General features: G+C 42.8%; 1 protein-coding gene and 1 long non-coding RNA gene across 4 annotated transcripts in view; one reads left to right on the top strand and one right to left on the bottom strand.

Moving 5' to 3' along the window:
- Nucleotides 1-17: 17 nt before the first annotated feature.
- On the bottom strand, nt 18-27,302 carry LOC307161621 (HEPACAM family member 2-like). 3 transcript variants are annotated; one of them, XM_079876478.1, is made up of 7 exons: nt 27,067-27,302; nt 21,062-21,391; nt 20,262-20,534; nt 17,151-17,246; nt 16,615-16,655; nt 5,641-5,677; nt 19-1,805 (listed from the first exon to the last, which is right to left on the bottom strand). In XM_079876478.1, exons 1-6 carry the CDS (start codon nt 27,122-27,124, stop codon nt 5,654-5,656), a joined length of 822 nt encoding a protein of 273 aa, XP_079732604.1. In that variant the 5' UTR covers nt 27,125-27,302; the 3' UTR covers nt 19-1,805; nt 5,641-5,653. The 3 variants fall into 3 exon arrangements, with proteins under 3 accessions (XP_079732602.1, XP_079732604.1, XP_079732603.1); XM_079876476.1 differs by lacking the exon at nt 5,641-5,677 and having other exon boundaries at nt 18-1,805; XM_079876477.1 differs by lacking the exon at nt 19-1,805 and having other exon boundaries at nt 4,705-5,677.
- LOC307161626 overlaps nt 25,893-27,995 on the top strand; it is a 59,015-nt gene continuing 56,912 nt past the window's right edge. The window contains exon 1 of the long non-coding RNA XR_013821765.1: nt 25,893-26,163. This is a non-coding gene — a long non-coding RNA (uncharacterized lncRNA). The remainder of the gene's footprint in view (nt 26,164-27,995) is intronic.

Here is a 27,995-nt window from a genome sequence, read left to right as displayed (position 1 = left end):
TCCAATAAAGAATAAATAAAGACAATAAAGAATGAATATATTTCTGTATAAAAGGTTATAGGCTAATGGTGGGTACAATGGTTTTTTTTTCACGTGAATTTTATGTGAAAATCATTACAAATACTATCACAATTTCTTCCAGCATCGTCCGCCATGCTTATTCTGAAGTCTCGCGTCATTTTGCGAGAACTCCTGTGTTCACAGTTGAGACTCTGGTTGAAAATCTGTTCGTGTGTGGTGTGCTGTCTTTGTCATATCATGGCACACCACACACTATAGGAGCAAAATGCTTAAATCTAGGATTTTTTGTCCTCATGTTTGTGGTCTATCACATTTTGGAAATCTTATAAGATGTAAAAATCTTTTGGTGTGTACCCAGCATTAGTTGCAGTTTTGGCAAGCAGGTGAATCTGTAGCCTTTATCCAAGGCGACTTACAAGTGTTACAGGGCAATACAAAGCAAGAGTAATGTTTAGATACAATACATTTACAGTAATACAATAAGAAGTTAGGATTTAAAACAATTTTTGTATACAAAGACAAAAGTAGTGTTAGTGCAAGGTTAGTGCTTCAGTTGAGTTTCCAGCAACAGTGCTTTGGTTCTGCAAATACTGTACATAGTAGGATGATGATGTACATAGATGGCGTTGATAGAACATTGGCAAATAGTTGACAGCCGACGGTTGGCAAATTCCACCCTGTGCTGACATTTGTACGACTGTTATTGCTGACAGCTGAAACCAGATATGCTTAAGAGAATTCAATCAAAAGAATCATTGGAGTTATTGAGCATACTTTTTTTTGCTGTGAATATGCAGGTTGCATAATCTTCACTTACAAACCCCCAAAAAGCTACCGGCTTAGTCGGGGGTTTGGAGGGTTGCTGTGATTTGGGGAAACGCTGTGTGTTTGTTTTGATAAGCAAAGCTAGTGATGCAAGCACAGTGATGCAGTGCAAGTGACTGCTATGATTATTGCTTCATCCGGCTTCAGCTTTTTTTTTCTTTTTACTTTATATTTGATTTTTTTTATTTTTCTTAAATATTTCCCAACATAAAACAAATGTCACCTTACAATAATTGATTTTGAGTTTCAGTGTTTTAAAATAAAATATCAAACAGAATGAAATTTCAATGTACCATTTGTAATTCAGTAATATGAGAGAATTGGTCAGGGGTCTAAATACTTTTGCAAGGCACCGTGTGTGTGTGTGTGTGTATACATACATATATATATAAAAATACAAATGTATACTGCTAAGACTGAAGCGACCGCTTGGAGCTTTTTGCTCCATTTACTCGGATGACGAACTTTTACAAAGCACCCCAGGAAACAGTGCATTGCGTTTGTGGTAGCAGCTTCTTGAGCTTCTGGTACCGTGACGTCACTTGAGAAGCCTGGCATGAGAGACTTGAATGAGCTCTCCAGGCGCTGGGCATTTTCATATTTTTTATTCTTTAAATTTGAGCTCCAGAATGCAAACACACACAATAAAAAACGGTACATGATCTTAACACCAATAATGAAATGGAGTGGTTAGTACTGATAATTATATTTTCATGAAATGGTAATCACAATCCCTTTAAGAAAATAATGCAATGAGAAGACAATTGGGTATGCCAACTTTAAAGCGTAAATCAACTGGAAACACTGAAGAAGAAAAACAAACAAAACAATTCTTCCTTCTGGGTGGCACAAGGCAACTCTGCGTTTATCTCTGTTATTTGCTGGAGTGATCCAATGGGAGGGGAAGTCCTTCACTTGAACAAGGCTTTTGAATCAGTGAAAGCAATGCAGGAAGCTATCTGGAACAAAACCAATACAAACATTGTTAGGTTATCAACCATGACCTTAGTTTTCACAAGACAGATTCATCGTCAATAAAGCCTGGATACCCCTACTCAGATCATGTCTGTCTTCTTTCCTGGGCGGCAGTGGCTCAGTGGTTCATGTAGATTGTCTACAAACCGGAAGGTGGTTCAATCCCCGGTTCCACCTGACCAAGTGTCGAGGCGTCCTTGAGCAAGACACCGAACCCCAGCTGCTCCCGACGAGCTGGATCGCCTTGCATGGCTGACACCGCCGTCGGTGTATGAATGAGTGAGTGAATGGGTGAATGTGAGGCAATATTGTAAAGCGCTTTGGTGGCCATTGGGTCTATGAAAGCGCTATATAAATGCAGTCCATTTACCATTCTTTCGACAAAGCCAGTGTAAAAACAAACCTGTTTGTTAACTCTTGGCCCTCAACTGCGTAGCTTCTACATTTGTAAATAGAACAGTATAAAAAGGCTAAAGTAATCGATCTGTGTGTCTGGCTGCTGATCTCCTGCTTCTTTTTTCATTTTTAGTTTGTCATTTAGCACAGGGGTTTTCAACTGGTTCTGTGCCAGGGACCACCATTCTGACTAACAAGTAATCGGCGGCCCACTATTGTGTGTGTGTGTGTAGTGTGTGGATTCCTTTGTCAGATAGCACAGTCAGATGCCGAATTGAGAAAATGGCATTTAAAAAAAAAATGAGTTTGTCATGTCATTTTGCTGTGTACTGAACCTATTCACTGCTCCATCAACGTTTCATGCCAAATCGCTATATTTCCTTGTTTAAAATGTACTGCAAGATGCAGTTTCTTTCCAAATCGCGATAAGCGCCAAACCTATTTTTAGCCTAAACGCGATACATCCTCTCGACTATTCAGAATTCTCTCTCTCTCTCTCTCACCCTCAAATCACTTGCGCGTATCGCGCCAGACGCTCAATTCGCCTCATTCGCACGTCCGCGCCGCGCTAAACGCCACATTCGCGCCGCAGGACCTCCAGATGTGCGTAAACGCATCTTTACATTGACTTGACATGAAAATCACTTGCGCCAGACGCTCTATTCGCGTTTGGTGTGAACGCCACTCACTCACTCACACAAGGTCATGTCGTGATTTGTTTTATCTAAAGCAGACAATGGTTCTACTTTTTATGGGTTCGACAACTTTATTGAATGCCAATGTTTTTATTACTGACTGACTTGCCTTTTTTTTAACCCTCTGGAGTCTGAGCGGTTTTCTGGGCCCTTAAAATTGTTCTGACATGCCCTGACATTTGTGCTTTTTTCAGTTGCTTATAAACATATTAATGGCAAAGGTGTAAATTCACTCTATAAAGCACAAACAGGGCTACCATAATATGTGAGCCACGTGTATGTACATGTTTTCATTTTTGAGAGAATAATGTTTATGCGTGGATATTGAAAAAACTAAAAACTAAAATTTCTGAAATAAGGTCACAAAACACATAGTAAATATGTGTCAATAAGACTTTTGACCAATGGATGTCGTCGCCTATAGTTTTTTCTTCAAAATTATGTGAAAATAGTCTTGCTTTATCGTTCAAATAAAACCATACATTGATTTAAATTGATGTAAAACAGGTTTTGCTTGGAAAGCCAATATGCGAGGGGGCGTGAACGAGGAGTGGTTTACACCTGAAATTACCACCCACTCTGCATAATGAGCCATTCACACAGGTGTGAAACTGGCTGAGCCACAATGCAAGGACAAAGGATATTTAGAAGAAGACTTATATTGACCATTTAAGCTTTTGCTTACATCTATCTTGTACATATGTTTTGCTATTTTATTAAAAAGGTTACAATTACAACAATAATTACAATTTCAACAATATTTCAAGTGTACTCTTTATTTGTAAAAAAAAAAAAGAAAAGATTATAGGCCTACATTTTATCTATGTATTCATTACTTTGAATATAGCCAACATTGGAACAGCTAACATCTTAGTTGATGACTTTATTTTTGACAAAAATATTAGGCTATTTTATATATAGAAATTGCTAAACAAAAGCTTATTTGACGAGGCAGTATATTCTACAGTAAAAACAGTTTACATTGCTTATACAAATAGCCTACATTTTATTTCAACATATTTCAGTCGATTTTTACTCATCTCAGTATAGCAATACAGTTTGCTAAAACATCATCATTCGTTGACGATAGGCTTATTTACTTTAAATCCAGGAAATTTGTTAATGAAAAAAATATTAAAATTAAGATACAATTGATACAAAACGAAATTCGTTTTAAAGAAAGGATTTGTACTTTCTGTTTTGAGGTCTCTGTGAAAGTTTGAAAGTCTTTTAGTGTTTTTTTTTTAGAGCTCGCGTCCATAATGGAGAACTGTCACGTAATATTGTTTTTTGCCAGCTGTGGTAAACAGCGCGCATTTATGCCGTTCATTCATTCATAAACAGGAACCCGAGAAGGAAAAACTTACTAGTATTCCTCAGCTCGTATTCCTCGTATTGCTCATTATTCCTCACAGCGCTGCCAGACGGTGTTAGCAAGTAATGTTCTGAATAAACTTGTGTTTTTGTTTTCTCGAGCTGATACTGGGGGGGGGGGGGGGGGCGCGTTCACAGGATTGCGCGGATTACCTCAGCCATGTGCGTTTGAATAGCGTGCGCTCTCCGTGGGCGGAGTCACATTACATTTGAATTAGCTCTAATGAGGTCGACTGGAATCGCTCTCTTTTAATACAGATTTCACAAGATGAGAATATTTGTTTTTTATATAAATTACTTCATTTTAAAGAAGATATTTCAAGCTTCATAAAGACATATATCACACGTATGTGTGAGAAGTATTCACTGAGTTATGGTTCATTTTCGGACGCGTTTCAGAATGGACTACACGGACAGAGAAAAGGCAGAACTCGCTTCGTGTTTATTTTTCTTTATTTGTCGAAAAGCACAACACTATGTTTTTATTGTGAGTATACACAAAAATAATACACATTTAACAGAATTGATTGATGTATGAAACTTGTTTTGTAAAATCAAAGTCAAAAGAGTATTTTGGGTCTCAATTCAACTCATAAGGAAAAAAGCGAGCAGATCACGCCGGCGTGATCTCCGACCTCTGAGGGTTAAAAACCGAAACCCCTGATTTAGCAGATTGCAGAAAACACACATCAACAGCAGCTGCTGCTGCAGAGTCACTAAGAACATGACTAAATCACACCCAAAGGGCCAAGCACAAGGAAGTGAAACAAGTTGTGAAAGGTCAAACGTATAGTGAGTCAGGGACAGAGCTGGAGTTTGAAGCAGGACGGTCCTGGTTTCAAGGGCCTTTCCCCTAGCATTCAACATTCAGCCTCCTTGGTCATAGCGTGTGTGTATTGTGCTATTCACACATCAGCTTGAACAAGCAGGTTGCACACAACGCACAAACATAATTGTACAGAAAGGAGCAACATTTACATGAAACCACCTCTCCTTTAATTATTTAAATTTCATGCGGGTCACACAAAAGTTTCTCCAAAGAACAATCGCCTTCATAGAATGATGACATTGTCTTTTAATGACCTCTTATGTCTGTCCTCTCTGGAACTGGAACCTGTGTGCGTAGTACAATTTGCCTTTCCTGACCCAGGTGTTGCGCTTGACATTTCTGAGGAGCTTGACATTGCTATCCATTGCTACCCTGGATATGTACTTTCACACTAGCAGGAAATTTGACCCAGGTTGCCAGTGTGAAGGCTCCTTTAATCACACCTCATTTCACCGATTGGATACGAAAGGGTCTGATTAAAACTGTTTGAAGTGTCTGCCCTGGTCGTATCAAAAGTCAACACACCGTATCATCAGCTTCAGGGGTTGATGTGGTCTGTTTCCTGTATAAAAACAAAGAAACAGTGCATCGCAACTTCAGAAACTGGGTCATTTTCCAAAAGCAGTTTACAGATGACATCACCATAATCAAGTGGAATCTTTCTTATTAAACACTTAATTGGTTTTACTGGGATTCAAAAGGTGGTGTAAATCAGAAAAAAGCCTGCAGTACATTGTCAAAATTAACTTGAATCTAGCATGAGGAGATAGAGGAACCTTCTCTACAAAAGACAGCAGCTGAAACTGTTACTATGTCATTCAAAACGTTTAGAGCAGCTGCCATACACCCATGACCTGAACGAAAACCAGACTGCACATTCGATAATATATTGTTACTATCTCAAAAATATTTTTGGTCAAAAAATATTTCCATTACTTTAGTTACATAGGGGTAACACAGAAATTGGCCTATAGCAACTGGGATCTGATAGGTCACCCCCTTTAAAAGAGTCTGAACGACAGCAGATTTACAAACTTCTGGAATTTCGGCTGTTTGAATTGAAAGATTGTTTAAGTATGGCAATGGGGTTGAAATAATAGGTGCTGCTAACTTTAAGAATGCAAAGTTTTCTCAAAGCTGGATCCGTTTTAGTGGAATCTCTGAATGTGAGGACGTTTTATGAACTGACGTTTGCTCCCGGATAGGGGATAAATACCACGGATTTTCCCCTTCTTCCCCAGCTTTCGTTCATTTGCATCCCTCCACCACCCCATCACCCCCTTGCAGCCCCCCTTTGGAAGACTCATCAGTCTGTGTGGGGGGATCCCAACTACCTCGTCCCTACGGCCAGGTAGTCCTCCCTCCAGCCAAGCAGGTTAAGCCAAAGGAGACGACAACTTCACTCTGTATTTCATTATTCCAATAAACTTTATAGACCTTATTAAAATGTTTCCTGGGGAGGTCTTTCTCTTAGCCTCTTGAACTCTTTATTGTTTTTTTGTACATGCTGCATATGTACCCCTCATATGTAAATCCTTAATACTTTTTTCATGTCACTTATTTCTAGGGCTGGGTAAAAATATCGATTCATCAATGCATTGCAATTATTTGTTTCTCAATTCAATATCGATTCATCAAATCCTATGAATCGATTCAGCCCGCCGGCCATGGGCGGCGCTGTGGGCAACACACTAGTGAGAGCGTTCAGCGTTGTACAAGCGCGGCTGCAGGAGTGAGTCAAATCTGTATCTGTATCGTTCGAGAGAACCACCAGCGCTGTATTTCAGTTGTTTTCCTCTGTTAACATGCACTAATGGATGCCTGACCATTTCGTTGCTTTTTGGAGTTTTCAGATTTAAAAACGTCAATAAAGGCTCGTTCGTTCTGCTCTCACGAAACGGATGGATTATAATATGCTATCGTCAGATGAAATCATGCAGGCGTCGGCGCTTTCTCCGTCCGTGCTATAAATGCACATCCACGAATGAGCGCGGTTTTTCTACCGCATTTACTTGAACTTCATAGGCAATATATCTATGGTTTAACCCATTTGAGAGGTGGCCAAAATCAGAATTTAAAATGGACTGAATAAGCTCTCTGCGAACTTGACGAGCGATGCCGCGCTGACATGTAACTTATGCACAAATCACCACACACACTCTCTCAGAGTAATATTATGTTACTGCATAATACATTTTCAACTAGCAGAATAGTACAGAATCACGATACACAGTCTCACTTGTAGCCATGTCTTTATAATATTTCGAAGGGCAAAAACAGGAACTTTTAATTGGCAGTGTTATTTATTGTGTTGACAAAATAGCACTTTGTAATGTTATATCTATGGTTGCACTTTTTTTTATGAGTATGCACATTTTGTGCTTATGTTTACATTTATTTTTTAACTTGAATGTATAGGAAGAAAGAAATATACTTTCTACTACTTACAGTTACATGCACTTCAGTGGTGTTAATAAAGCACCTGTTTGTTACAGTTGTGTTTTGTATTCAACACATGTACAATATTGTACAGTTTGTTCTGCTAAATAAACCATGACAGGAAACATACTGGGGTCAATTTGTTCTTAAACATTGTTAATACTGCACACATTATTTAAAAATATACTCAGGTACTTAATTACTTGTGTATTTACTTATTATTGAATCGATATCGAAGCTAATAAATCAATATCGAATCGAATCGAAGCCTCAAGAATCGAAATCGAATCGAATTGTGAAATTCCTAACAATACCCAGCCCTACTTATTTCCATTGCATTTCAAACACATTTTTTCTATTTTGCTAATTTCTACTACTCCAAAGCTGCATTACAATTTCCGATTTAGTTTTTCTGTTGTTTTCAGCTCTGTTTTTTTTGTGTGTACGACTCATCCCCGTTCCCATGCTATTTTTCTGGTTCACCAATAATATATATATTTTTTCTTTTCATGTAACTGTAGCTGTTGGATTACTCTGTCCAACGTACTCAGAAAGCCTCGCTCTCATTTCTGGTAGTTGTATTTTTCATACAAAAGGGAAAAAAAAAGTTAAGTCTCGCTCATAGCAATAAAATAAATAAAAAATCTATTAGTTAAACAGTAAAAAAAAAAATCGTCTCGGTTACATTTGTAACCCTCGTTCCCTGAGTACAGGGAACGGAGACGTGACGTCGGGGAGTTCCCTGACGAATTGGGATCACGCTAGGGAGCCAATTGCCTTCGAGAAGTTAACAACGAGCCAATGGACATTGGCATGCAAGTTTTGCATTCCGAGACCCGCCTACCAACGCGTGTATAAAGGCGGAAGTAAACATTGCGTCATTGCCTTTCGCTGAGGAGCCGAACAGTCACGGACCCCAGCGAAGGTACAGCAACGTGGCGAGGGGACGACACGTCTCCGTTCCCTATACTCAGGGAACGAGGGTTACATACGTAACCGAGACGTTCCCTTTCGTCCTGGGAACTCCGATGTGTCGTCTGGGAGTTCCCTGACGAATTGGGATCCCTATTAAAACGCCATGGTGCTGGCCCCTTCCAGCGCCCAGCTAAGCCGCCCCGCAGCAGTTTTTGAATAAGCGGGGGGCTAGCTAGGGAATCCACTGCAGTTCCGCAAGACCCACACAGAGGATGCATTGGATAACACTGGGAAGCGTGCCACAACCCCCGAGGGGGGAGGAGACGCTGCAGACATATGGAGCCCCCGAGCGCACTCAATCAGGGGCGACGGAACGGGCCCGTCAGGGGAAGACACGGCTGAACTGCACGTGGCAAAATAAGGGTAACAGACCACTACACCCAGTCCACTAGGAACTCTTACTAGAGGTAGCAGACCTGGCGCCGGAGGGGGTGATGGAGGAACTCCCGAGGCCCACCGACTTCGGGCGCCAACGGAGCAAAAAGACGCACTTATCCGGCCGGGGCACGGAGTGGCGTGCAAGCCGACACAACCTATTCCCTCGACTCCCTGGCCGTAGCCAGAACACAGGAGGAAACCGGTTCCACACGAAGGCTATAGAATCTAGCGAACGTGTTAGGTGTCGCCCAGCCCGCAGCTCTGCAGATGTCTGTCAGCGAGGCGCCTTGAGCCAACGCCCAGGAGGCGGCAACACTTCTAGTAGAGTGAGCACGCAACCTGGGGGGGACAAGGCTCACCCTGAGACTCATAGGCTCGGGCGATGGCATCCACTAACCAGTGGGCCAACCTCTGCTTGGAGACGGCCTTCCCCTTTTGCTGGCCTCCATAACAGACAAAGAGCTGATCTGAGGCTCTGAAGCTTTGCGTTCTGTCTACATAAAGCCGCAATGAGCGGATGGGACAGAGAAAAGCCAGGGCTGGGTCTGCCTCCTCCTGGGCGGTCTGTGGCAGACCACTCAGAACCTCCACGTCCCGTCCAGGGACCAGACATGGAGTTTCCAGAGATCTGGACGCGGGTGCCATAGAGTGCCCCATCTCTGAGAAAGAAGGTCCTTCCTCAGAGAAATGGGCCAGGGAGGGGCTGTCGCGAGGAGCGTGAGTTCTGTGAACCAAGTCCTGAGGGGCCAATACGGGGCCACTAAGAGGACCTGCTCCTCGTCCTCCCTGACTTTGCACAGGGTCTGTGCAAGAAGGCTCACTGGGGGGAACGCATACTTGCGTAGGTCCCGGGGCAAGCTGTGAGCCAGGGCATCCGTGCCGAGGGTCCCCTCGGACAGGGAGTAAAACCACTGGCAATGGGTCGTGTCCGGAGAGGCAAACAGGTCTACCTGTGCGACTCCGAAGACACTCCAAATCAGCTGGACCGCCTGGGGATGGAGTCGCCATTCTCCGGGCAGGGGAGGCAACCATGAGAGCTCATTGGCCACACGGTTGAGCGCCCCTGGAACGTGAATAGCACGAAGCGACCTCAGATGCTTCTGACTCCATAGGAGGAGATGGGAGGCGAGTCGCGACATATGACGGGAGCGTAGACCACCTTGACGGTTGATGTACGCAACGGTAGCAGTGCTGTCCGTACGGACCAGTACGTGCTGGTGTCTGAGAAACCTCTTGAGGCGACACAAAGCAAGGGTATGCTTGCAACTCTAGGCAGTTGATGTGCCAATGCAGCTGGGGCCCCGTCCACAGACCCGAGACTGCATGCCCTTTGTACGTGGCCCCCCATCCCATGGCAGAGGCATCTGTGAAAACCACAGCATGCCTGGAAACCTGGATCAGGGGCACTCCGGCCAAAAGAAACGCAGGATCTGACCATGGGGAAAAGGTTTGGCGACAGTGCGGGGTTACTTTGACCCGGAACGTGCCACTCTGCCACGCCCATCTCGGGACTCGATCGTGAAGCCAGTGCTGTAGCGGTCTCATATGTAACAAACCGAGCGGCGTAACTGCGGCTGCCATATGTCCCAGGAGCCTCTGAAATTATTTCAGTGGAACCGCTGTCCTGCCTCGAAAAGACCTGAGGCAGGTGAGCACCGACTGGACGCGCTCCTCTGTGAGGCGCGCAGTCTGGGCAACCGAGTCCAGTTCCATACCGAGATAAGAGATCCTCTGCATGGGGCAGAGTTTGCTCTTGTCCCAGTTGACCTGAAGCCCCAACTGACTGAGGTGCCGGAGCACCATGTCCCTGTGATCACACAACATCTCGAGAGTGAGCTATGATGAGCCAGTCGTCGAGATAGTTGAGGATGCGAACGCCTTGCTCTCGCATGGGAGCAATGGCCGCCTCCGCGACTTTCGTGAAGACGCGGGGGGACAGGGCCAGCCCGAAGGGTAGGACTTTGTACTGATACGCTCGACCCTCGAAAGCAAACCGAAGAAACGGTCTGTGACGAGGAAGAATCGATACGTGAAAGTAGGCGTCCTTCAGGTCGATCGCTGCAAACCAATCCTGGGGACGGATGCACTCGAAAATGCACTTCTGCGTGAGCATCTTGAACGGGAGTTTGTGCAGGGCCCGATTCAAGACACGCAGGTCCAGGATTGGCCGTAACCCACCGGTGTTCTTGGGTACAATGAAGAACGGGCTGTAAAACCCGGACCTCATCTCGGCAGGAGGGACCGGCTGGATTGCGTCCTTCGTCCAGCAGGACGTCGATCTCTTTCCGCAAGACAGGGGCATCCAGTGACCGCACACAGGATAAGTGGACACCCCTGAACTTGGGAGGCCGGCGAGCAAACTGATTTGCATAGCCGAGCCGAATGGTGCGAATGAGCCATCGGGACGGAGCCGAAAGCGCTAGCCAGGCTTCCAGGAACCGTTCCAATGAGCCCACCCGGACCACCGGCGTACCCGCGGAGGGGCAGCGAGGTGGAGGACAGGGATCCGGCTCTGGTGGCGTCTTGGCGCCTAAGAGTGGGATCTGGGTGCAGGAACTGACACCTACCTGCTCCCACCGGGGGGCAGACGGCAGAGAGAGCACGAGGGCTTTCTGCTGCGGGCTGCCCCGTGGCGAGGGGAGGGGGAGAGACGAGGAACGAGGCCCTGACTCCTCGTGACCTGGTCTCAGCGCCTCCGGGCCCAGCCACAGGGAGGAGTGACGCAACCGGGGCTTACCCGCAGGCTGGGGAGAGGGGCGCAGGAGTCGTGCCGCTCTTTGACGACACGCACTGCTACTCTGACCCTCTGGGACGGGGGAGACTAGGTGCCCATCAGTCTCGGCCGTGGATGACCTGGAAGAGGAGGTAGAAACTGCTCTTTTATTGCAAAAGTGGGTACCGCTGACTGGGTTAGGGTTAGGGTTGGTAACCCTAACCCTAACCCAAACAAAAAATTCTCCACCCGGCCCTCCCCCGGGGGAAGGAGGTGTGCAGAGGCACCTTTCCGAAGAGCAGTCACATCCTCGTCCAGGTCGCCCGTCTCAGGAACGCTTCCCTCTCCTCTTCCTGGGCGGGGCCGGAGGCGTCTGAGCGGGCTGGGTCACCCTCTTGCGGCCAGACCTCCTTCCCTCAGGTTGTGGCTGCTGACCTGGAGGTGGAGCGGCGGCAGGAGGGCGTCCTCGGCGACGAGCAGCCCTTCGCCTGTGCAAGACATGCCGCATAGCCTCTGACTGCTCCTGGGCGGCGGAGAACTCCTGGGCTATGTTCTCCACCGCGTCGCCGAAGAGGCCACCTTGGGATATGGGGAAGTTGAGAAGCTTGTTTCTCTCAACGTCCCTCATATCCGCAAGGTTAAGCCAGAGGTGGCGTTCCTGGACCACGAGTGTGGACATCGCCCGACCCAGGGAACGTGCGGTGACTTTCGTCGCCCGGAGGGCGAAGTCGGTCGCCGTACGCAGCTCCTGCAGCAGAGCTGGGTCGGGAACACCCCCCTGCAAGTCATGGAGTGCCTTGGCCTGGTGGACCTGCAGCAACGCCATGGCATGCAGAGCGGAACCGGCGTCTCCACACGCTCTGTAGGCATCCCCGGTCAGACCAGAGAAAAACCTACAGGCGCGGGAGGGGAGCGAGGGGGCACCCCGCCAAGTAGAAGCGGTCCTTGGACACAAGTGCATCGCAAGAGACCGCTCCACCGGGGGGATACCCTTGCACCCATGCGCCTCTCCACCGTCAAGGGTGGTGAGGAGGGAGGGGCGAGTGGGTCTAGGTCTGGACGCCAGAGGCGTCAGCCAAGACTTCAACTCCTCATGCACTTCCGAGAAGAAAGGCACCGGAGCGGACTGTGGGGCAGCCACACGGCCCGCTCCGACTGACCAATCATCAAGCCACGAAGGTTCGGGAGCGGATGGAGGGTTCCACACGAGCCCGACATTCGCGGCTGCCCTTTCGAGCATAGCGGCCATTTCCGGATCCGGCTCAACCACAACCATCACACCCGAAGGGGGCAGAGCCGCTGAGTCATCACCAGAAGATGACCGCTCCTCCTCCGATGCCGCGATCGACATCTGATCCTCAGGCGGTGCCCCGAAAGAGACCACCGGAGCCCCGAAAGAGACCACCGGAACCCCGAAAGAGTGCCCCGAAAAGAGACCAGGGCCCCGGAGGCCCTGCCGGAAGCACCAATGGAAACGAGCTACTAGAGGAGTGGGAAGCACGTGAAGATCTTTCACCGCACGGAGCATTCCTCACTGTGATCCTCATCCGCTCATCAACAGGAATGGCCGAAGTAGCCGCCTGCTGAACTGTATGAACTACAGGAATTTGTATTTTAAAAAAAAAAACAGAATTAGATCTACCATGATAATAATAATCATTTATTTGCGCTGCAATGACGGTAGCTTTGACCCAGATTAATCCTGAGTGTTCCCTTCCCATCGCTTACAGTTATTAGTTTATTATGCTCAAGCTCCACATTTTCGTCACGGTGCAGTCACTCACTGTACAGCTGTCGGGAATATCCAGTATCAAGCGCGTTATATTATTACAATAATTGCGACTGGACCCGGCGCTTACTGGAGACTTTATTGGAAGTTTTAATCTATCTATCTATCTAGACCAGTGGTCCCCAACCTGAGGCTCGCCGCCAGACCCTCCAATGTTGCCAGCAGCTTCTTCAGATATATATATGCTTGGTTTTCCCCAATCTCAAAAAAAAAAAATCACGGTAATAATAATAATAATAATAATAATAATAATAATAGGTAATAATAAATCATACCGCATAATTCTTTGTGAGCTACCTTCCTCCCCACCCATTACACAGTACCAGCAGTTTGAATGACAGGCAAGTTATGCAAGCCGGTGTCACAGGGAAATATTGAGGAGTGAGCTCTAATTCAAATGGGAGGTTCCGTTCACCAGATGCTGGAATGCCTTTCTTCGAATGACTTTGACAATTACAATGTATTTTTTTAGTATTGTAAAATAGTAAAGTATTGTTAGTATAATTGTGTGTGTACCAAACTGTATTTCAGTAGCATCTTTCCAGTCATAACTAGCTAACGTTACTGTATTAGTACAGCCTGTGTAATTTATGTTCGCTCCTTAAACTAAGATCCTGGTTAATTTTATACTTTCCCAATAGTTTTTTTTTTTTCATAGGAAAAAGTTTTATCAAATCTACATGTGGGAAATTGTCTCAAACACACAGTAGTTTTAAAAAAATAGTGGTAAGTTGTTTAATAAAGTTCTATATGATCATGTTTTACGTTAAGATAACAATACTTATTTTAAGTTCGTTACATATTCATTGCGTTTAGCATTCCTGGGGTAGCTCTGTTTTCGAAAGCCGTTCTGATCAGCGCACGTATTATTTTGGTCTTATTTATTTTTAGCTTAATCGAAAATGTCTAATACTCTGTATCACTAGGTGAGAATAACTAACATGAGCCTGGGATCATTATATTTATACACAGTACGTGGTTCACCCAAACAGATTAAGTCGATGATCTATTTGAGGAGTTACATTTAACACTCAAATATGGAGGACCAGACAACAATTTTGTATTATAACTTGTGCAAAGGTTACAAGGCAATGACAAATGCTATGGAGAAAAATTTGTGCCAAAATTAAAAATAAATAAGTAAAATTCGAAATAAATAATTAAATAAATAAAAAACTAAATCTAAATCCTGGTGCACAAACTTGTAATCGGAGTTCCTTACAGCGTGAAGCAGCTCTCTAGAAAGTACACATGTCTGGATCAGAGATATATAGCTGTGGTCTGGAGGCTGTAACTGACGCCATTTTGGCTCACACAGAGTTCTTATCATGCACTAAGCAAGCGGGAATTTGGATCCAACATGGCACATACGGTCTTCAGTTTCATAACACTCAACAAATCAGCCAGACTCGAGAGGTAAAGAATCACTTCATGAGTTTTGATAGGCTGGTAACTCGACTCCTGTCTGCCACGCAGCTTGTTCACAGGGTGAATCAAAAGAACCGATTCAATGGGACTCTGATCCGATTCCCATCGTTCACCTGAGTGAGTCCTTCAAAAAGAACGATTTGTTTGCGAACTGCACATCACTAGTGTGGAGAGGGCTCCCTTGGTAAAAATATATTGGGACTTTCCAACAGCCAATCTACTCGACTCAAAATAAAGTCGCCATTTACCGACCCACATTTAACTTGAATTAAAAGCTCCCTAATCTTTTCTAGGATAAGACTCATACAAGTCATATTGCACACATTTGTAACGTATGGAATATTCACAGCATTGAAACTGTACAACAACGACTGCACACCTCTCCGCACTACCACCAGGCAAAGCTAGTAGATCACCGACTCACTTATTGTCCCGCCCATCGAGCATGATTGACGGTAGCTCAAAGATTGTGCCAAAATGAACAGACGAAATAAAGAAAGAAATAAAAAACGAAATACAGATAAAAAACTAAATAAAAAGCCAAATAAAAGACGGAATATATAAGTAAATAAATAAAAAACGAAATATGTAAAAAACTAAATAAATAGATAGATTATTAAATATATTTCAGTTTCTACTTTATGTATTTATTTTGTTTTATATTTATGTATTTATTGATATTTGTATGCATTTATTTCGTTTTGTATTTATTTATTTATTTATGTATTTAATTATTTCTAATTTTATATATTTATTTGTTTTTTAATATTGGCCCAAATGATCCTCCATAGAACACTGTATTAAAATGATTACAGAAACGTAACATGATACATATTCTACAGTACCATCTACCATCAGGTATTTGTAACGCAGCTTGCCGTAAACCGGAGCACAAACCCGGCTGTACAATGATTACGTAGTTCTGGAATTCAGAGTCGACTAACATCCGGTACCTGGCTCGAATGCAAGGTCAACATGCGATAATGTCATGAATTAGTACACTGTTTAATATATCTAATTGCAAAGCGTTGCTTAATTGTAAACAATAGGAATGCATTCAGAATATAAATATCTACATCGGGACCTGTTATTTGCTTTAAATTTGACTCCAGTCCAATATCTCCTTTAAACAAGTGGGCTTCTCTGGACAGATTGACTGTTTTGGAAATTATTAAAGGCGATCGGTTCGGTTTATTGATTGTATAACTAAAGGAATCTTTCACTTTGCTTTGCCAGAAATGGAGATTTTTAAATGACGTTGATCACAGGTAGTGAGGAGAGAAATACACTGGGATTAAAGTCGGGATGCATTACACCTGTGGAATACACTGGTTTTGAAACCTGTAAAAAAGAAACAAGATTTTTTTCTTTCTTGGTAATGGCTGTTCACACAACGATTTTCAGTCGTTCAAAACAACTCTCGAAGGGCTGAAGAGCAGAAAGTGATAAATGTACCGATTGCTGAGACTTAACTATCAACCGACATTATACCAGGCCAGTGAAAAGTCTGCGGCACCAGTGGGTGGAGGGTCCGCGGGGCCAGTGGGTGGAGGGCTTAAGGGACCAGTGGATTTTGCCATGTGTAAGGAAAAGTTCATTTCAAGCCGTGTCATTTTTTTACCCCGAATGTCAGTAATATTTGTGAGAGACATGACAGCGAGGTCACTCTACTCCCTTATGTGCATCCCAACCGGCAGAAGAGACCGCTACTGTGTCACCATCGATGCTACCCAAACACCTTTTTGTGCAGGAACACATTTCACACAACGGTGTTTACCTCGCTCATTTCACGACTCTCTCTCTTCTTCTTCATGAAATCTGAAAAAAACAACAAAAAAACTCAAATTCTAAACAAAGGGCCAGATTAAATCAAAATCTTGACCCACCCGCTAATAGCAACTCAGACTTTAATAGCGGTTGGTTTGATGAATAGTAGAAAGGTGACTTCTTACAAACTATCAAACTGCTATTAAGTACAGATTTATAATTTGTGATTAGCGGTCGGATTTAATTCCCGAATACTCCAGCGTTTATCAGCCCTGTTCCTGGCGCCCCACTGCGTCTGCTGGTTTTTGAGGTGCTTAACTGAACCACTGAACCAAACTCTCAACAAATGTTTTGGTTACTGAAAACAACTAAAAAAAACTCTAGTTAATCACTTTATTACTTCAATTACGGGTTTGTGTATTTGAGAGCTCAGTTGGAATGCTGAAGAAACGGCGAGAAACCTGCTAGACTGGGGCTCGAGGGCCAGGACTGAGGATGATTGATTTTAGTATACTGATTACAAGGTTGTGAAGATTCAGCACTCACAACAAATCCCTGAGCCGATGAGGAACAGCACGCAAGGCACAAGGGCACAGACAGGCACCAACCACTGCAGGTACACTTGCTGCCTACACACTTCACCTGGGGAAAAAACACACACAACATCCTAGACAAAAGCCCGTCAATATCATTTCTCTTACAGACGCCATAATTCCACCTACCATTCTCTCAGAATCCTATCCTTCACTATAGAATCTGCATTAACGCTTGAGAACATAGGATATTTCTTCAATTTAAGCATGACATACCTTTTTTCCCCCTCTACATAATGGTACACACAGCTTATTATACAGGCTTCAAATGCTCAATAAATTAGTTGTCTAGGAGACACATCAATAACTAATTCCTTATCCTGAGAATGAAGCGTATTTAAGATTAAAATAAATTTTAGTTTTAGTTTTGCATAATTCCTGAAAAAGAAATGCACATTTTCACATTTCAATTGAAAGTCCCATTTACTTTTTCAAGAATCTTGGTGTGTTGGCTCTTTAGAAATGTGAACTTGACCATAGTTACTGCGATATACCCGTGGACCAGTAGGGTGCAGTCTTCCCGCTAGCCAATGCCCCAGTGCAGTGCAGTGACAGAGGGACACTGTCCTGTAGGAGGCGCCGTCCTCTGGATCAAATGTTTAACAGGGGTCCTGACTCTCTGTGGTCATTAAAGATCCCATGTCACATTTCGGAAAGAGTAGGAGGGACTAACCCCGGTGTCCTGGCTAAAAACTAGGGGTGTGCAGTGTTGGAAATTTCAGTTCGGTTCGGTTATGGTTCGGTTTTACTTTTAAAAACTCGGTTGTCAGTTTAAAAAAAAAAAAAACACTATCTGGTAGGAAAATATTTGTTATTTGCATGTATATAGCAACATTTAGTGAGAAAACACTGGATACTATCAGTAGGTCTGTAATGTAAAATGTATTATTATTTTGAGACACGTTTTATTATATTATTGATATTTGATTTATTTTTTCCCTGAAGGTAGCAGCATGCAAGACATGCTTGCAGGTTAACAAAAACAACTAGGGGTTATACACAGTATTCAACTTCAAACCACCTACCTTTGCACAGCTATATTATTATATAATTCATTATAGCACAGACTCTGTATTGGAATGTTTGAGACACACAGTGGGCTCTACACTCAAAGCTTTTTCCACTAATTTGGTTTTGCATTATTTATTTATTTTGAAGGCTCTAGACCTCCACGCAGGCTGTCAAAGTAATCAACAGTGGACTCTATACTCAAAGGATTTAACACAAATCCGGCATTACCGACACTATCAAAGAGAAATAAAATACAAAAGAAATATTTCAAAGATGCGGTGCACAGTACACCACACAGACAATGCTAAAAGCTACACAACATGTTTCAGTAGCCTATTATTGACCCATTTTGTGCAAAATTTCAACACATTCGTTTTTAATCTGGGAAATTTTAATATAAGATGGGTAAATTGCTCCTGAAAGAAATGAACGCATAAACTATTGCATAACCTTTTTTAAATCGAATGTTGACGCCTATCAGCTGTTTCACATTTCCTGACAGTGATCAGAAGAGGAGAATTACAACCAGAAGGTTAATGGTGACTATTACATGATGTGACTGACTGAGTCTTGTGTTTTGCCTGTCAATGTCTCCTTAAATTGCTGGTATTGCCATGATTGGCACTCACTTTATTGAAGCACAGTATACAAATGCAGAAACATTTGTCAGCGCGGGTCAAATACTACAAAACGGCGGTCTTAGCCCTAGTTGAGGGAGGCACAACGCCTCCTCTTGCTTCTACAAAATCAAAAGTCCTTTGATAAAGTGTAGCTTCCACGTCACTTTCTACAAAAAAAATCTCCCTTTCTACATATTTCTAGCAACATGTAGACTAGTGTCCCCTCGGCTTTAGGTGCGCTGGCGAATTTTTGCGAATGACTTGTCTGGAATTAAAAAAAAAAAAAAACTGTTATAGTTAAGGCTCCAGTTCAGTGTCGTTTATTTGAGATGGTCCTCAATGCAGAACATGAAATCCAGATCCAACTCCTCCCACCTTACATACCTAAACCTACCAATCTCCACCCCTAAACCTACCAATCTCCACCCCCTGATCCCTAAACCCACCCCTAAACCTACCCATCTCCACCCCTAAACCTACCCATCTCCACCCCTAAACCTACCCATCTCCACCCCTAAACCTACCCATCTCCACCCCTAAACCTACCCATCTCCACCCCTAAACCTACCAATCCCCACCCCTAAACCTACCAATCTACACCCCTAAACCTACCCATCTCCACCCCTAAACCTACCCATCTCCACCCCTAAACCTACCCATCTCCACCCCTAAACCTACCAATCTCCACCCCCTGATCCCTAAACCCACCCCTAAACCTACCCATCTCCACCCCTAAACCTACCCATCTCCACCCCTAAACCTACCAATCTCCACCCCCTGATCCTTAAACCCACCCCTAAACCTACCCATCTCCACCCCTAAACCTACCCATCTCCACCCCTAAACCTACCCATCTCCACCCCTAAACCTACCCATCTCCACCCCTAAACCTACCCATCTCCACCCCTAAACCTACCCATCTCCACCCCTAAACCTACCAATCTCCACCCCCTGATCCTTAAACCCACCCCTAAACCTACCCATCTCCACCCCTAAACCTACCCATCTCCACCCCTAAACCTACCCATCTCCACCACTAAATATACCAATCTCCACCACTAAACCTACCCATCTCCACCCCTTATACAAGATCCAACTCCTCCCACCTTACATACCTAAACCTACCAATCTCCACCCCCTGATCCCTAAACCCACCCCTAAACCTACCCATCTCCACCCCTAAACCTACCCATCTCCACCCCTAAACCTACCCATCTCCACCCCTAAACCTACCAATCTCCACCCCTAAACCTACCAATCTCCACCCCTAAACCTACCAATCTCCACCCCTAAACCTACCAATCTCCACCCCTTATACAAGATCCGACTCCTCCCCCCGGATCTTGTGTACTGCATTGAGGTGCTACTGTTTTTTTTTCTGTTTTTTTTTTATTCGGTTAACCGCATACCGCTAGTAAAAACCAGACACTTACCACTGGACAAGTCATAAGCACTTTCCTTCACAGATACCGGGTTTGACACTCTGCATTTGTAGCTCCCACAGTCGGACTTCTGTAGGTTGCGTATTGTGAGGGTGAAAGTGAGAGTGCTGTAGTCCTCCATCAGCTGGTACTTGGTGTCGTTGTGCAGAGTGGAGCCCCCTCTTTCCCAGCTGAACGTCAACAATGACCCCGAAACCACAGAGCACCTGAGCTCCACAGAGGAGTTGCGCTCATAGCTGAAAATCAGTGGGTTGGACAGTGGTCCTGGTCCAAAGAAAGAGCAAAAGGAGAAGTTAAAAGGTTAAAGCAGTATTTGTTACATTGTTTGATTCTGGTTTTCTTGCTGCTTATAACCCCCCCCCAACAATGTCACTGCTAGTCTGTTAAAAGACTTTTGTCTGAGAAGGAGAAAAAACAAAGGGTGAAAGTATTAGCAGTGTTGCACAGACTGTAGAGAACAGAGCTCTGAAAAAATATTTCCAAAACTTTTCGAACCAGTGTTTACACTTAGTCCTGCATGTTCGCAGGGGGTACAGATTAACACCACAGACCGAGGCGACTGGTGGTTGGAATTGAAGAGCACCTGCAGGAGTTCCTGGCAAAAGAGAGACAAAACCCTGAAACCTATTTCTTCCCTTTCTGCTGACTAATCAACACACCAAGTCCTGCAGCCGTTCCTCAATCCCCTCAGTGTTGTTCTCCCAAAAAAATACTAATCGAATACGCAAAATTCCGTTTCCAAAGGGTTGTTCAAAATTTAAACAAAAACGGACATCATCGGTGCTACTTACCCAGGACTTGCAGGAGGATGGTTCTTGTCTTGTTCACAGCGCCCTGCACTGTCAAGGTGTAGTTGCCTTCGTCACTGTACTGCAAGCCCTTAATGAGCACTGATGCGTTGGAGGGGAAAAACTGAATCCGGTTCTTGTACATGGGACTGATGTCGGCTTCCGCACTTCCAATGACATAATCCAGAATAGTCGCGCTGGTCTTACGGCTGGAGAATTGCCAGTTTAAACGTCCACTCGTTTCCAAAACACTGAACCCGGGAATAATTACAGAAGACTGCCTCTCTCCATACACCAGAAATTCCTCTGCTTTGCACAGTGCTGTGAATAAAACTAAAGAAAAAGTCTGAAAAGTCCAGAGTGCATGATCAACAAAGACAACGAGGAACAAGGAACAACTGGCAAGGCAAACAGGCACCAACTTGATTTAGGTATTTTACAGGTTTGTCTTTCTGCCCAAATTTCAAAATGGTTAGCGGACTCATTTTGGAAACATGAGACTCGAGCTGATGTTAGAAGGGTTTATTTTAGTAATCTGTAAAATGAACTTGCGATTGACGGTTTTCTTTTCCTGTCACTTTAAGAATCTGCTTCTTCGAAACAGCTGTCAGCACTAATGTAGTTATCAGACCACATTAAAATATCCCCCCCCCCCCTCGAATTCCCTTATGTAGCTTTTTAGACTGGATAAAGCACTGAAATAAATAAAGAAGAAAATCGGACTCCTTTAACAACGTGGTCAATTACGATTCAAGAGTTTCCATGGTTTGACGAGGTTCATTCCCTTTGCTTTGGTCTTTCATTCATTTAGCGGGAGGCGAGCAGCCGGTGGTTTCACTGTGCGCTGTGTGCACTCTGGGATTAGTGCATTTACATTTACATTTAGTCATTTAGCAGACGCTTTTATCCAAAGCGACTTACAGATTAGGACTAGATTAAGTGAGTCATCATGAAGAGGCAAAAACAACAACAACGCAAGGAGTGCTCAAAATACGAAGTTCAGTCATTATTCAGAGTAGCATAAGCCTGATAAGCGATGGTTCAAAGTTTTTTTTTTTTTTTTATGAGGTGAAGTGCTCACGGAAGAGATGGGTTTTCAGCTGTCTTTTGAATGTTGTCAGGGATTCTGCGTTCCGGATGAGGGCGGGGAGAGCGTTCCACCAGCATGGAACTGTGAATGAGAATGTTCTGGAAAGTGATTTTGTGGCTTTCTGTGATGGTGCAAGGGGAGAATAAAAGAACAAGATTGTTTTCTTCTGATGTAGGCTTATTAATTAATGTTTTGTACTTAATTACTGAAAGGAGAAATTTGAATTCGGGAAAAGTAACAATCTATTAACAATAACCACCGAGGAGGTTCAGAAAAAAAAAAGATGCTCCAGTTCAAATTAGTTATTAATTAAAACTATAGCGGCGTCTTTTTCTGATCACCCTTTTCATGCACACGGTTGAAGACTCCCAAACTGGGGCTGGCAGAGGATTGGTATGAAACAGGTAATCACTTCCGTAGTCTCTATCTATGATGTGTACAGGAGGCCTGCAGATTTTCCCTTTTAACCTTACAAAACACCTGAGTCATGAGACCAGAACAGAGGAGCAAAGTCTCACACTAAAGTCTATCCCACCAAATTCAGAGTAGAGGTGACATTAGAAACTCTAATTCATTTATTTACTACTTTAATGAATAAAAATGATCTAGATCAAGCTTAAAGGGCAGACAGAACACTAAGAGCTAAAGCCGGAAGATGAAACCCCTTATTATAGCTGAAGACACACATTTACATTCCATCACCTTATTTTTTATTTTTTTATTGTTATGTTCAATAGGTGTGCAGCTATTAGTCGATACTACCATATTACTACAGTTATGGACTGACATTATTAATAAGAGATGAGTTCTTAGTGTGTTCCTTGTTAATTCTAATTCCCATTCTAATTTTCCTCTCTTGCCGAGAATGGATTATGCCATTACAGTGCGTGCAGAATTATTAGGCACGTTGATTTTCTGATCATATTTTATTTCCAGGAACATTTTGCCAATTCCAAACCATATTAATCTTAATAACTACTATTAATTTTGTATTTAATCATTTATAAGTGACATATAATTGTTCATGAAGGCTGGAAATTAAAAATGTCTTATTTTCAGGTGTGCAGAATTATTAGGCAAGTTTTCTATTACAGATAAAATAAGCCAAAAAAAGAGATTAAACAAAGACTGAAAAGTCAAAAATTATTAAATGCCCATGAGAAGGATGCAATACTAATGTAATACTAAAGATTGCAGTTAAGGCATGACCATTGGACAGTGAAATGCTCATTGGGTCAGCAGGGTCAGACAAAAACAGGTGGAGAAGAAAAGACACAAATTAACTGCAAAATAATGAAGAATTATGGTGAAGAATTAAGTGTGAAACCATCGGGAACCCTTTAGTCTTCAGCACCACCATTTTCCAGAACTGCAACCTACCTGGAGTCTCCAGAAGAGCAAGGTGTCAGGGGCTCAGAGACTTGGGTTAGGGAAAGAATCCTAAAAAATGACCCCCTCTTAATAAGAATCACAAGCTGAAATGTTGTGAAATACATGAAGACTGTTTTTTTTATAGGCTTTATAGACAGACAGATTGAGAGTGACTCTTGAAGGACCAGCACCATAGCCTCTTCTACCACTATTTGAAGAATTCATCTTCTAGAATACGTTTTAATAAGTTTTGGGAGTTTATTTTTAGTCCATCGCCTACCCTGAAGTCCGTTTTGCAGAGATAGACTAAAAATAAACTCCCAAAACTTATTAAAACGTATTCTAGAAGATGAATTCTTCAAATAGTGGTAGAAGAGGCTATGGTGCTGGTCCTTCAAGAGTCACTCTCAATCTGTATTCTTAATTCTTAAATCAACACTTAATTCTTCACCATAATTCTTCATTATTTTGCAGTTAATATGTGTCTTTTCTTCTCTACCTGTTTTTGTCTGACCCTGCTGACCCAATGAGCATTTCACTGTCCAATGGTCATGCCTTAACTGCAATCTTTAGTATTACATTAGTATTGCATCCTTCTCATGGGCATTTAATAATTTTTGACTTTTCAGTCTTTGTTTAATCTCTTTTTTGGCTTATTTTATCTGTAATAGAAAACTTGCCTAATAATTCTGCACACCTGAAAATAAGACATTTTTAATTTCCAGCCTTCATGAACAATTATATGTCACTTATAAATGATTAAATACAAAATTAATAGTAGTTATTAAGATTAATATGGTTTGGAATTGGCAAAATGTTCCTGGAAATAAAATATGATCAGAAAATCAACATGCCTAATAATTCTGCACACACTGTATATGTGCTAATTCCTTGGAAACAGCTGGATCTCTTGCAATTACCCTATTCTGATTGACATCTGTAAAAGAGGTTTATCTGGCATCAAACCTGTTAGCCAGAAAAACTCCCCTTCACTTGGCACTGGAAGGAAAAACTCCTGGTAAGAGAGCAATAAGGAATTACATCCAGAAACCTATTATACTTACTATAGTTAATATTCTTTTTTTTGTTTAGGTTTTTTACCATGTTCAAGGCGTGTTACAAAAACTTTAACATTCTTTTAAAAATGTGTGGACTTGGAGAAACGAGCCATAACAACACGTAAGAAAACGAGGGATATTATTAGAGAGACTATTTTCTAGATCTGATCGGCTCAATCTGCACGAGGTTGCAAAAAAAAAAAAAAAACAGTGCAACATGAACTTATGTGAGCTAATGATGTGTGTGGACGCACCGAGCCTTATGAGACAAGTCTTTTTGTGTTTGGATGCTCCGAGATGGACTGTAAAGGATTTCGGAAGCGTAAACACAACGGGCGTGGGCCTCCTGGCAAGAATTATAAACCCCTGATCTACAGCCACATGCACAGAATGGACAAAAAACACTGACTTTATTAAATTACTGTGCCAGAATAAAATCAGCAGAAATGCTCCATATCCTGTCACATAGCACAACCTGGAAGCTGGCAGTTTTTTCCCCTTGCTCAGGTAACAATGTAACAAAGGTTATTTTAAAGGTAAATCTGGAGTTTTTTTTCTTAATTAAAAATGCTCAAATTTAAGATGACTTAACCCTTATATGGTGTTCGGGTCTGTTGGACCCGTTTTCATTTTTTATCAAAAGAAAAATTATACGATTATTTATTTTTTCAACCTCAGACTCATTGGCCTTGGCTCATTTTCTGTGAGGAATATATATCAAAACACATTTTCAATGACCACACACTGTACATTGGCCTGCATGGTTTACAGAACAATGGGGTACGGTATACTCAAAGACTCAACATTCTGCCAAATTTACCATCATTATCCCTTATTATGTTGATTTAAAAAAAAAAAATTTGTGGGTTATGAAGAAATCCATCCATTAGCATTAAGCGCTTAATCCTTTACAAGGTTGTGGTGAGCCGGAGCCTAACCCGGCAGACACAGGGCACAAGACGAGACTACACCAGTCCATCACAGGGCACCACACACACACACACACACACACATACACACACACATACACATACACATACACATACACATACACACACACACACACACACACACACACACACAGAGGGCAATTTAGAGTAACCAATCAACCTGAACAACATGTCTTTGGACAATGAACATTGTTACAGCCAATCACAGGTGTGCTTATTTGCATATTATTGACATTTGTTAAATACAGTAGGGAATGCTGACTACTAGTTGTTTATAAAAAAAATCTGGAGGGTTCCAGTCCAAATCTAGAGTTTTTTCTACCTTAGACAGAAGAGGTTTTTTTGTGTGATCTGGCAACACTGCTGTGTACGTGACGACTAGACACACTGAGTGTGTTTCTCAATGTGCGTTCTTCAGCGATCTTGTATCCTTATGTTCTCGTTTTACGTCATCATTAACCGTCGAAGTTCAGACCCAATTCTCAAGAACGCAAGTCCAGAGGACGCATGAAAGAACCCGGATGTGTTCTTGATATCGAGGATGCATCGAATGCAGACTTGAGCTAGTACTCGCCTGGTGGTCGGTACCGAGGAAGCTTGGCAAGACTGCGTTCTTGGAATTGAGAAACAGCCTGAGTCACAGCCCTCGGGTCTGCCATTAAATGCTGCTCCCTAATAGATCACTGGCATCGAAGAACAAGTGCACGGCTAAATCTGGTCATAACTAACGCTACGCGACCGGGATATATGCGGAATATGCCTTGTAATGTCCGAGACAGATTGAAACCAAGAGCTACCGCGGACAAGTATTTAACAAAGTCAGTACCAGTGTACGGTTTCCATTCATACCAACGTTTTGAAAGTTACAGTGAAATGATAAAAGTTATGGTAACCATCACCTTTGGTAGATCTCGAACTCTCTCTCTATATTATTGAATAAGCCAACATTCAATTCACCTGATTACTCTAGAGCTAAATGAGCAGCTAATGTTATTCAGACAGGCTATTTACATCTTAACTTGTGTAATCTTTCAAGAGGGCGTCTAAAACAATTAAACTAAGAGGTTATTTACAATGTCCATGTTCGGCATGCAGTGATTAAAGACATTCGATTTCGCTTTCAAATAACAAAAGTAATCATTTTTTAAAGCGCTTTAAATTATATACTGCGACACAACCCATGTTTCATGACTCAGGTTGGAAGCACTCAGCTGTGCAGCATCGCAATGTAAACGATTTGTACAATACATTTTGTTTGTATCCCCAGACAAGTGTAATAAGGTATACCTTGTTGTTTCATTAGTATCTGTTGAAGTACGTCACTTGCCCCGTTATAAAGTTGCCTTGTGCTCATGTTTTGGGCTTTTCGCTTGAATTGTAAAACCCCGCAAGAACGTTTCCAGCAATATTGCGAAAGTAAGGGGAAATGAGTGACTCGACAACCGTTTAAAATAGTCAGAAAGAAACGTGTAAGATAAACACAAATTATTATCATCACATTCACATACAACGCTGCTGCTGTTGTTATTGAGCAGGTACCTGTGAGTGCTGAGAGCACGAATAACCGGATCCCACGCTTGTAACACTCCTCAGCCATGATGTGTGTGTGTGCTGGAGCAGCTGAGCTGAAAACACTGTCCGAGCAACGCAAACTGCTTGCAGATTCTAAAAGGTTACTGCGCAGGAGCAGACCCGTCCTCAAAACAATGGAAGAGCGCGGCACCAGTGCAAGAGGGCGTAGAGAACCACATGCAGGATTAGTGAACGTGGTAGCGCCACCTAGGATGGGGGTGTGAATGACACACGAATCAGTCTTACATTAATAATATTAAGATCTTCTGGACACTCACTGTACATTTCATTGCGAGTCAATGCTGGAGATAATAATGCACAGTGAGTCAAAAGGGGGGTTATACTAGCCTACATACTACAAAAATCTGTCAAACTTTTTAAAGACTTAACAAAAAAATATAGGAAGGTTTAACAAGAGCAAAACTTCATAATCGGGAAACAATTGCATAAAATCATGCATCTTTTTCGGTCATCATCGGTCTTGTTCGTGTTCGTAAGGTCTTTTTTTTATTTTATTTTTTTTTTATTATTAAATTCATTACTAAGAACATACGGAATCAGGGGTAAATGTAATTGAGAGTACAGGTTATAAAGTCAGGAGAATATCATGCAAATGGCACAGTGAGACAGTTTTAAGGGCTTTGGAGTTGCTGGATGTACTGAGGGTGTCCAGATAGGATTTAAGTTCCTTACAGAAAATAAAGAAATAGGGCTTAGCACCCTGAAATTTACATTTGTGTAAAAAAAAATAGGTTTATCAAAAAATATTGGTCCTTTTCATCTTTATCAAAGTAACAAAGACAAACTCTGTGATGAAAATGTGCGAACAAAGATGCAGAAATCCTTCCAGAACAGACTTGTATTTGTGCATTCCCAGAAGAGATGAGAAATAGATT

Source organism: Squalius cephalus (assembly GCF_949319135.1).
Source record: "Squalius cephalus genome assembly, chromosome: 7".
NCBI lineage: Eukaryota > Metazoa > Chordata > Actinopteri > Cypriniformes > Leuciscidae > Squalius > Squalius cephalus.
Note: the sequence above shows the minus strand (reverse complement) of the source record. Positions and strands in the feature narration are given on the sequence as shown.